This window comes from Protopterus annectens, chromosome 10.part0 (assembly GCF_019279795.1).
Source record: "Protopterus annectens isolate FY-2018-M chromosome 10.part0, PAN1.0, whole genome shotgun sequence".
NCBI lineage: Eukaryota > Metazoa > Chordata > Ceratodontiformes > Protopteridae > Protopterus > Protopterus annectens.
Genome location: NC_056744.1, coordinates 1,141,362,622 through 1,141,374,235, shown reverse-complemented (window position 1 = coordinate 1,141,374,235; position 11,614 = coordinate 1,141,362,622). Strand labels below are relative to the sequence as shown.

Here is an 11,614-nt window from a genome sequence, read left to right as displayed (position 1 = left end):
GGTCGAGGGAGAAGTATGCGTTAGGCTCCTCAGGAGTGGGTACCAGTGTTGTCTTGGCCAGTCTGGAGCAATCAGTATCTTCGATCTGTCTGCTCTTGCTTTCAAGAGCACCTTGGGCAGAAGAGTTAAAGGTGGGAAAGCGTAAACTGTCCATGTTGCCCAACTGAAAGAAAGGGCGTCCACTCTCCAGGCCTTTGGATGAAAGGTCCTTGAACAGAACTTTTCCAATTGATGGTTCCTGTGGGAGGCGAAGCGATCTATGCCTGGTCTTCGCCACGCTTGGATTATCTTTGTAAACACTTGAGGATGTAACTTCCATTCGTGTGGATCTGTCATTTCTGCTTAGATTGTCTGCCAGCGTGTTTTCCAATCCTGGCAGGTACTGTGCTTGAAGTTCGATTTGCCATTGCAGAGCCAAGTTCCAAAGCGACATGGCTAGCCTGCACAGGGGGTATGAATGTGTTCCACCTTGTTTGTTTATATACCACATTACTGTGGTGTCGTCTGTTCTCATCAGTAATTGCCCTGGATGCAGGAGATCCTTGAAAATTGTAATTGCATTTATCACTGCTAGCATTTCTTTTTGATTGATGTGAAGGTGCTTTTCCTTTTGGGACCATTTGACCTGAACACACCTGTCGGTCATGTGCGCCCCCCAGGCGTAGTCTGAGGCGTCTGTTGTGATTACTTGTTTTGCTTGAGGCTTGCAGAATGGAAGACCTGTGTTAGTTTGGCATGCTTGAGACCACCACAGAAATTCCTTTTCCAAACATGGAATTATTGGCATTATTGTTTCCAAACTGTGGCTGTGTTGAGACCATAGGTTTTTTAGGTACCCGTTTCCTCATATGCAACTTTGCACATGGGATTAGAAGAATGCAAGATGCCATGAAGCCCAGAGCCTGCAGGATTTTCCTTGCAGTGAGCCTGGTACAATTTGCTAGTATTTTGAAGTAATGAGTTAGTTGCCCTTGTTTTTCTGGCGCAAGATAAGCCATCTGGGTGTTTGTGTCCAAGTTGGCACCCAGGAAAGTTATTTTCTGAGATGGTGTTAGCCTGGATTTTTCCTTGTTGACTGTGTATCCCAGAGAATTCAATAACAGTGTTACATAAGCCAGATGTTCCAGAAGTAGGTGCTTGTTGTCCGCTTGGATCAGGCAGTCGTCCAGATACGGGTAAATTTGTATCCCTTGAAGTCTGCAGTAGGCAATTACTGATGCCAGGCATTTCGTGAATACTCTGGGCGCAGTAGATAAGCCAAAGGGCAATGCAGAGAAGTGATAGTGGATTGAACCTGCAAGAAATCTGAGGCTTCTGCAACTTTGTCCGATTGGGACATGCAGGTATGCCTCCTTGAGGTCCAATGTTACCAGCCAAAACTCCTTGCCCAGCATGGGAAGAAGCTGCTTTAATGTGAGCATCTTGAATTTTGGTACGAGCAGAAATGTGTTTAGGATGGATAAGTCCAAAATGGGTCTCCAGTCGGTTTCTTTCCTTGGTACCAGAAAAAGTCTGGAATAAAAACCTTGACCTTGTTCGTGAGTAGGTACCGCTTGAATAGCTTTCATGGCCATAAGCTTTGAAATTTGTATTTGAGCCTCTGCCCTTTGTGTGGCAGGTTCGGCATGCCTCTCATTTTTGTTAGAGTGTGAAAGTGAAATCTGTAGCCTCTGTTTATAATGTCCAGGATCCATTTGTCTGTTGTAATATGCCAATTTCTTGTAAATAATGCCAGCTTTCCTCCCAAGGGTGCTGCCAGCTGAGACCGGCTTGGCATGGAAAGGGGGAAGTCATTGGGTTTGTTTCCTGTATTGCTGTGCACTGTCTTCGCCACCTCTTGTGGCTGGAGTTTGCCATTGTCTGCCTCTATGATCCTTGAGGTTGTCCCTCTGCCCCTTTGTCCCTCTGCCCCTTTGTCCCTCTGCCCCTTTGTCCCTCTGCCCCTTTGTCCCTCTGCCCCTTTGTCCCTCTGCCCCTTTGTCCCTCTGCCCCTTTGTCCCTCTGCCCCTTTGTGCGCCTGTATCTACCTCTTTGTGGCTTGTCCATGGCTGGAAAGAACCAGTTCTTTGCAGGCCAATTTCTGCTAAAACGTGGTGGTTGAACTTGTAGAAAAGCTTTGACAGTTTCCATAGATTTAGCTTTTTCTTCCATTTCCCGTAGTATCTCCTCAGCATTAGTACCAAACAGTACATACTTTTGTAAAGGAGCATCTAGTAGCTTAGCTTTAACATGGTCAGGCAAGGTTTGTTCTCTAAGCCAGGCATGTCTACGAATGACTGATCCTGTCACAGCAGCTCTACTAGAGGCCTCTAGAGCATCATAGCCACATTTGTAAGGTGTGTTTACCCACTTGTTCTGCACTATGCATCATATCCTGCAACTCCTTCAAATCTGGTTCAGGTTGAGACATTTTATTTCTTAATTGTGATAACAGAAACTGCTGATATTTAAGCATATGGAACTGACAATTTAAGGCCCTCATGGCTAGGGTGGCAGAGGTATATACCTTTTTTCCCCACCTTTCTAAGGATCTAGACTCTCTTTCAGAAGGTAGTGGATTCTTAACAGTAGAGGCCTTCATTCCCTTGGGGCCTTGAGAAATGGTTTCAGGGTCAGCATTATGGCTCTTCTAGAGAAATTGGTGAGAGGTAGGAACTCTGTAGTACCTATCAGGCTTGACTGGGGCAGGAGGCAGGGAATCCGGATTTAGGCAAGCCTCCGAGTAAACATAATCAAGTATGTCCAAGACAGGAGGTATCGCTAGAGGTCTGTGTTGAGGTAACAAAAGAAATTCCCCAAGTCTTTTCTTGGAATCAGAAAAGTCTTGGCCTTCCCAATGGAAGTGTTCCCTCAAGGTGTGCAAGGTTTCCCCAAAAGAGAAATCCTCTGGGGGAGATACAGAAGGAATGGACTGCTCAGCATCCGAATCTTCAAAAGGGGAGTAAGAGTGTTCCTCTTCATCAGAATGTTCTGAAAGAATGGATTCCTGGTCAGAAGAGGGAGAAGCTTCTTCCACTCGGGGTCTCTTGTCTGGAGGGGGCTGGGAACCCCTGATAAGAGTAATTAAATCCTCAGCCATTTTTAGCATCTGCTTTTTAGGCATGGGGCCTGGAGATGGGCCCTGTGCAACAGGCCTCGTGGGATGCATGGCTGATTTGGACTTAGTAAAGGCCTTAATGGAGAAGGAAGACGAGGGTCTAAAAACACCTTGGGTGGAAGTGGACCTATCCACATTAGGAGGCTCAACACTCACAGTGGCTTCGGTGGTTGTAGTCTGGGTATGGGCCGAGGAACCGGCGGTCTCGGGTACAGAGGACACCGCCAAAGAAGTGTCGTTGGTAGTCAGGAGCTGCGTAGGCTCTTCACTGAGAACCGGACCAAGTGTAGCCAGTTTTGGCGTGGTGTCGGTGGAGACCGCGGGCCTCGCGTGTCAGTCTTTGTCCTTGCGTTTTTTGGACAAAACGGTAGTCTGAGTATCCGACATTTTATAATCAAAGGTTTTACCAAAAAAGTGCTGGGCGAACTCCGCCAGACGCTTAGTGCGTTTATTGAAAGTAGCTCAAAAGCGGCAGGCCGAGACGTCGTGGTCTGGGCCTAAACAAGGTATGCAGAGGGAATGGAAATCCTTATGCGGCATTTGCTTCCCACAAGAAATACAATTGTTAACTTTGTCTGACATCGGTCAGAGGCAAGAAAAGTTTCCCCAACGGGGTACTTAGCTTTAAAGACTTCGGTTTCCAATTATTCGTAATTTCAGGAGCTGGCCGACCGGCACTTGCGAACTGCTTCTGCTTCGGGCACCGCGCGGCAAAAAAACTGAAGAATGAGTCTGCTGCGTCTTATATACCCCTGTCGCACTGACGTCAGGAAAGAAAGCGACGACAACCGACGCCGGACCTAGACTTTGGAATTCGGCCGACCGAGGACCTGCCTGACGGCAGAGAACCCATATGTGATTACTGCAGCTGTATGCACGATTTACATCACATCTACAATGTCTAACACAGGGGGAATGGCTAGAGGCCTGTGGTAGTACAAGGAAATCCCTGAACCTCTTTTTAGATTCTGAAAATTCTTTGCTTTCCCAGTGAAAATGCTCCATCATGGTATGCAAGGTTTCCCCAAAGGAATAATCCTCAGGAGGGGATGCTAAAGGTGTAGATTCTTCAGCATCAAAATGCTCCATCATGGTAGGTTTCCCCAAAGGAATAATCCTCAGGAGGGGATGCTAAAGGTGTAGATTCTTCAGCATCAGAATCCTCATAGGGGGGTAACGAATATCCTTGATCAGAAGAGGAATCGGAAGAAACCGAAAACTGATCTGAAGATTCATAGTCAGTCTCTTGCCTAGGAGGGGGATGGGAACTCCTGATCAAGGTAATCAGGTCTTCGGCCATCTTTATCTGTTTTTTGGGCATAGGGGCCTGTACATGTGGCTCTTGAGTTTCTTTGCCTTAGAAGCTGCTTTAGTCTTGGAGGCTGAAGTAGTCTTAATGTAAAGATGCTGTGGTCTGAATACACCCTCAGAAGCCAGTACCTGCTCAGCAGATCCGGACCCATCTGAGGGATTAGCATCAGAGGCTCCAATACTTTCAGTACCCAGCGGCATGGCAGACTCCAAGTGGGAGTCAGTAGCAGCCTGTGACTCTGTAGCGGGTATCCGGGGCTGCAAAAGCACCTCACTGAGAACTGGCAAACCGGCGACTGGCTTAGAAGCTTAGTCTGTTTGGGTCCTCTGTTTTTCTTTATCCTTTTCTGTGTTTCTTGCAAACTCCGGTAGTCGGATGGCTATCAGACGACATTTTAGGATAATTAAACCTACCAAAATACTTTAAAGCAAAAGAATACAGACGCTTAGTGTGTTGGTTAAATCTAACACAAAACAGACAACCAGAAACATTGTGATCAGGGCCTAGGCAAGGAATACAGTAAGAATGAAAATCTGTATGAGGTATTTGCTTTCCACAAGTAATACAATTAGCTTTTTCTGACATCAGTCTGGAGCAAGAAAAAAGTTTCCCCAACCCGGTACTTAGCTGCTTTATTGAAGACTTCTGAAATTTTCGTGTTTTAGAACAGGAGTCTGCAGACCAGCACTTGCAAACTACTTCTGCTTCGGGCACCACGCAGCAAGAAAGACTGAAGAAAATGGCGGCCACTTTTATACCCCTGATGACAGGGAAGTGGCGACAGCACAGCCAACGCAGGACCCAAGACTTTGGAATTCAAGCCGGCTGAGGGCAACCTGCCAGCAGGATTACCCAAATGTAATGACTGCAACAGTGAAACACGAAGAACATCTAAAGAACTAGCCGGAATCCCAATTTTTGCAAGACATCTCTCACCAAAGAGATTCCAGACACTTTAGAGACTTTGCAAACATCACCAAGTCATCTAAAATGTGGAAAAAAAGTGGACACCCTGTAGCCTGCAAGGAGATGCAACTGGAGCTAGACACTTGGGACTATCCAATACACCAAGGTTGTTCAGAAATTACAGTCCAGAACAGATAAGATTTTGTACATTTGGATCACATTAAGAAACAATTTGAAGCCTGAATAACTATGGGTGTGATAAGCAAGCTAGTGTTTTTAGCAAACTTAGAAGGAATAAGAGGCAAACAGGTTACAACATAACAATTTTGAATTTGGGCACCATCACAAACAGGTTTAGTAAAGAAAGATCCAGAACTGGTCTCCAAATGTTTTTTATTCAAAGATCAATCTTGGTACCACAGAAAAACCCTTCCCACTTGGGGGAACTGGTCCATTAGTGTCTGATCTTAAGGATGAGAAATAAGCCCCTGGAAAGGAAGAATTTATATCCACTGTAGATGGCAACAGGAGGAAAAAGTGTAAACACCCCTGTTAAAAAAAGACCACAATTTAAAAAATACAAAATGTACAACAAGCTGGTTGCATAAGTGTGCACGCCCTTAAACCAACACTTTGAAGCACCTTTTGAATTACAGCATTCAGTTTTCTTGGGTAGGAGTCTTATCAGCATGGCACATCTTGCCTTTGCAATATTTGCCCACTCTTCCTTGCAAAAGTGCTCCAACTCTTCAAATTGCAAGAGCATCTCTTGTGCACAGCCCTCTTCAGGTCATCCCACAGATTACTGGTTAGATTTAGGTCTGGGCTCTGGCTAGGCCATTCCAAAACTTGAATTTTCTTCTGGTGAAGCCATTCTTTTGTTGATCTGGATGTATGCTTGGGGTGACTCATGTTGAAAAGTGAAATTCCTCTTCAGCTTTCTAGCGGACGCCTGGAGGTTTCGGGCCAAAAATGACTGGTATGTGAAGTGTTCAAAATTCCCCCCACCTTGACTACAGACCCAGTCCCACCTGAAAAGCAACCCCAAAGCACGATACTGCCACCACCATGCTTCACCATGGGGATGGTGTTCTTTTGGTGGTGCAAAGTTGTTTTTGCGCCAAAATGTACCTTTTGGATTTCTGGCCAAAAAGTTGGTCTCAGACCACAACACATTTTCCCACGTGTTTTGAGACTCATTTTGCACCTTTTAGCCTGGCATGAATGTTTTTCTGTGCATGAAAATGATTCAGTCTTGTAACCCTACCCTATAGCCCAACACTTCAAAATTGAAGGCAAGACTAAAACTGGAGGGACGTCCAGTTCTTTGCAACATCACTGTCGTCCATTTTTCCCACTTTTTGATGACAGTCTTCACTGTGTTCCATGGTACATCCAATGCAATGGAAATTTTTTGTACCCATCTACTGACCGATACATTTTAACAACGAGATCCCTTTGCTTTGTAAGCTCTCTGCAAACCATGACTTTTGCTGTAGCAGACAACTGAGTAAAAGGTCAGGAAAATCCTACTAGTACAGCTGAACTTAATTTGGGGTTAATCAGAGTCTCTGATAGCAGGTGTACCCAAGAAGAGAATGCTGTAATTAAATTACAAGGTGCTTCAAAGTATTAGTTTAAGGGTGTACACACTTATGCAACCAGCTTGTTGCAAGTTTATTTTTTTATACCCCCCCCCCCCCCAAACAGATTTGTTTTTAATTGAACTGTACAGGTAATAAGTCACATCAAAAGGAGAGAGTTTTGAAATTTATTGGGGCCTCTTTTTATATCACACAAACCGGCATTTTAACAGGGGGTGTGTTCACTTTTTATATCCACTGTATAAGCTTGATGAGTAAGAACTCATCTGTCTGAAGCAATCTATTTCCACAGAGAAAAATGAAGATAGACTTTTTGGAAGAAATAGCAGGTCAGGGTGGGACTTTTTGGAAGAAATAGGTCAGGGTGGGAGTGGGTCACAAGGTCTTCTCTGTCAGACATTTTGGACAGTCTTGGTTATGGGAAGTTGGAGACTCCGGGGAACTCCCTTGCCTTTTCTTAAGTCTTACCCCGAATTCTGTTTTCTGCCAAAAATGCAAAACAAAGAACATCCCTTGGACAGCTTGGAAAAGGACAGAAATCCAATCCTTTGATAAGCTAGCCCCTTTCACACTTTGCTCAAATCAATGATTTGACTGGCAAAGGGGCCAAACACTAAACATATATTCAATGGAGAACTTAAAACCTCAAACATCTGACAATTAAGAATGCAGCCATGCAGACCTCCTTAAAATAGTACCAGTGGCCATAGCCCTGGAAGTTGTACCAAAGTTGCACACACTGCAAACCATAAGTAGCAACCTTGGCAAAGACAAAAATAAAAAGTATGTTTTTCCTCCAAAGAGTACACAGATAAAACATTCATTTTCACAATATGTCAGAACCAAACAATGAACCAGACAAATCAAAATTCTGAAAGCCACGCTATTTTTAATCCACAGCTCTCCCCTCCCCAGGGCATGCTTTGCTATCCGATCCAAAACCTTTATGCAAACGAACTGGTTTCACTTTTTCACCTAGAAAACTATTTTACTATGTGCTCCCTGAGCACCTGCAACCTTCCCAGCTCCCTGGAGAGACAAGTTGGGCACATCACTTCACTCCTCTCCCATTCCTGGCTCCTTCATTACTGGAACTACTAATCAAACCCTGGTTACCTACGGTCAGTTCTTATCCCTCTGGGCCATACGGCAAGGTACACCAAAAAATTTTTGTGGAGTACTTTAGTCTGCAACAACTACCATTGATTTAGTTGCACCAGTAAGTGATCTTGCGCCAGAGGGCACAGCACCTACACAAAACAAATTTCCAAAACAAGCCAGTCTACTTTAATGCAAGAGAAAAAAAAACAATTGTAAATCCTTGACTTTCTATCCATCTCAGTAAAGAACAGCATCTGTAGAGAGTATTTGTTAAGTTTGAATATTTGAGTTTGCTAAAGCCATGGAGCAGACCTTTAGACATTCCTTTTAAGTCTTATCAAAACACAAGTCAGCTGTTCTCTCAAACTAAAGATTGACACAACGTACTCAAGTCCTTTGAACTTGACTGTCTTCAACTACTGCAGTGCCCTTCAAGTAAGAGTTGTAGGAAAACGCTCATCACCTTCATTAAAAAAGGCAGCTGTGCTACAGGACAGCAGACAAAACTATAAAAGTCTTACGTTGCTTTCTTTTCCATCTTTAAAATTTGTTTTGGAAACTGATAAAGCATGCAAAAATCATTAAAAAACCCATGTTAGTCAGCTCTGGCTGTACCACTTAAATTAAACAGCAAAGTTGTCTTAAGGCCTGTTGTAAATCCATACCTTTGTTGCTGCTGCTGCTGTTGCTGCTGTAGCTGCTGTTGTAACTGTTGTTGCTGTTGCTGCAGTTGCTGCTGCTGCTGCTGTATTTGTTGCTGCAGTGCAGCATGCTGTGAACTAAAGGCTGAAAAAGCAAAGCATGCATCACAAATCCTCCTAAGATACCACCATGCATAAAACATTAAAATAAATATTCTAACTGATGCAGTTCTGCATTTAAACTGGTTGTCAACAGCATAATCAAATGCTACATTTAACCCTAAAAATTAAGGGTAGGCAACTAATAGCGGGACTTTTAGGTAGAAGTTCTAGTTGTGGGCAGTATCAACATGTTCACAGAAGGACATTAAGATATATGAAAGGAGTTGTCCAGTGTTGAAGCACTGTTTCAGTTTATTCCAAAAAGCTTCAGAACTGCAGTTATCCATAACACTCAAGCACTGAAAAAACAACTTGCCCCTAGTATTACTAGACATAATTCTGTAAAAGGACTTTGGGGAGGAGATTAACATTCAAATATACTAGTCACTTCCCAAATCTGACCAGATTTAGGTTTACTCAACAGCTCCAGCCAATTTTTGCACCGTTAATCATTACTGTACCTGCCATCCAAGAACTGCCCCTTCAGTAATTCCAGGTTTCATATTAGGCTAACAAAGCAACTTTATGTGATGAATTTAAAGGATGAGCAAATTCATATCATCAAACCTAAAGGAATAACCACCAGAGAATAAAGCTGACAGTGATTTACAGCTTAGATGCAATGTCCACTTAAACAAGGAGACAGACAAAAAAAAAGACCTGTACAAAAAAATTGATGGCAACATCTCGTTTGAAGTCTACACAATGTGCTTTAACAGGCAGCTTGATTAAATAGTAAAGCTCAACTAGAGGCAGGAAAAAAGTCAGAGTTGCAAATATGAAAGGTCGAGGAAGGCAGAAGTCAAATCAGCAGATTACTGTGCTAATGTCACAATGCATGTCATAAGGAGCAATGTGTTATGTAGTACAGACTCAAAACCAAAGCCCTGATCACAGCTGCACACAACGGGAGAGGGGGAAAGGCTACAAACACTAGTAGACCAAAACTAACAGGAGATGGAGGGACAAACGCTACCATACCACAAGGTATGGAGGTTGAAGAAACTCAAAACAGAGAAGTAAAACTTTCTATTTTAAATAAGGAAAACACTACCAACAATGGTAGAAAAGAACACCCAAGTGTGTAAAGGGAATAGTAGAAGCAAAGAACAGAAGGTGAAAAATGCTTAAACTGGGTAGATATAAAGGTTAGAGAAGCCCCCCCAAGAAGTTTCAATTAATAATGAAATTACACTTGGCTCGAGAGTTTGGCTGCTGTGTCCTATGTAGAAGGGCAGCTAATCAGATCTGAGATAATCTAGACAGGGGCATTCTGGGTAGGGACTTCTCAGTTTGATTCTTGCGAACAGGGAGTCTGAACAGAGTCCCATGCAACAATGACGAATGAAGATTGATATCAAATCATTTTGTGAAGACTCTAGGGGCAGTGGCCAAGCCAGAGGGCAAGGCACAGAACTAACAATGAGCCCTGCCTTGCAGCAAAAGGAGGGTCTCAGAGCCTTTGCTATATCAAAGTAGAGGCAAACATCCTTCAGGTGAAAAGCGGCCATGACAGCCTACAGCAAAATTAGAGGCAACAGCTTTTGAAGACTGGGCATTCTTTAATTTGGGTACCAGAAGGAACCCTGCACCATTGTCTTGTACTTGAGCCAGACTTGCTTTCCATATTCTAAGCAAACATCAGATCACCTCCCCCCATAGCAAAATATTTTACTAAAAAACACTGGGGAGGTATTAGGGCTGGCTGTGGACTCCCAAAGGTAGGAAATCACAAATGTAATTCCTGGGGTTTTTTTAATATTAACTGACTAAGCAAATAGCAAACACGCTCATTTCACTGCTACACTAGTATGCTCAGTAATGCGATTTCCCTCCTGACCCCACTAAATGGTCCTAAACTGGGCAGTATCGGGGGGGGGTTCTGCCCTGTCCAAACAGCCTGTAGATTGCCCCCAGATGTGGAATTTTCTTTCGAGTTTACCACCAAGCTGGAAAGACAAACTGACATTTCTTAAACCACTTTTGGTATAAGTATTAGTCCAGACAGACCAAACAGAGAACGAGCACCATTTGTTTTCAAAAGGGTTCTTGTTGCATTTCTTGCACCAAATCGAAAACCCATTCCGTTATGTCAGGTACAATTTTCCTTATTATGCTTACTACCTGCTTTGAAGAGTGGGGATGTCGTAAAGAGATTAAGGGATAGACTGAAGGCCACTCCTGAAAAGTATGGGTGCATTATGTTCCAAAACGCTAACCTACTACCTGCGAAGATGTTAGTTCCTTGACCATCTATATCACCACTGAAAAAACACTTTCAGTACCAGCAGGAACATGGGTGCGTGGAACAAGGCACCAAGGAAAAGGCATCCATCTTCCATACAAAGCAGAATGTGACCCTCTTGCAGTAAAACCCTTGCAATTTCACACTGGGGAAAACTTATTTACCTCCAGAAGCCCCCACTCTGCTGTGAATTGCCAAAAAATTCTCCCCATTGGGTTTCCTTGCATCTGGTTCTAAGCTGCTTGAACGTACAGCTGGGTAGACAATTTATAATTGTAGGTGCTCAGGATAGAGCAATGTTACAGTACTAAGTCTTTGAACTCAGGGTCATGTAGGAGCAGTGCCCTTCCTGAATAGTCATTCACCATTCCACCAGCAGGTAGACATCCATCATCAAAATATTGGAAGTATAAAAGTGCAGCGCCAGCACCAGATCTTTGTCACAGGTATTGAAGCCTGATGTTCCTCAGAGGGAGCACAACCCATTCAAATGGGCCTGACAGTCAGGGGCCCTCTGAACAGTGTTCTGAATAGCTAAGGGACCCA

General features: G+C 43.8%; 1 protein-coding gene across 1 annotated transcript in view; it reads right to left on the bottom strand.

Annotated features, from left to right (window-relative positions):
- FUBP1 (far upstream element binding protein 1) overlaps positions 1-11,614 on the bottom strand; it is a 1,223,929-nt gene that overhangs the window by 1,091,239 nt on the left and 121,076 nt on the right. Inside the window, exon 6 of the mRNA XM_044085874.1 lies at positions 8,686-8,696. Within this exon, the coding sequence (XP_043941809.1) occupies positions 8,686-8,696 (11 nt within the window). The remainder of the gene's footprint in view (positions 1-8,685; positions 8,697-11,614) is intronic.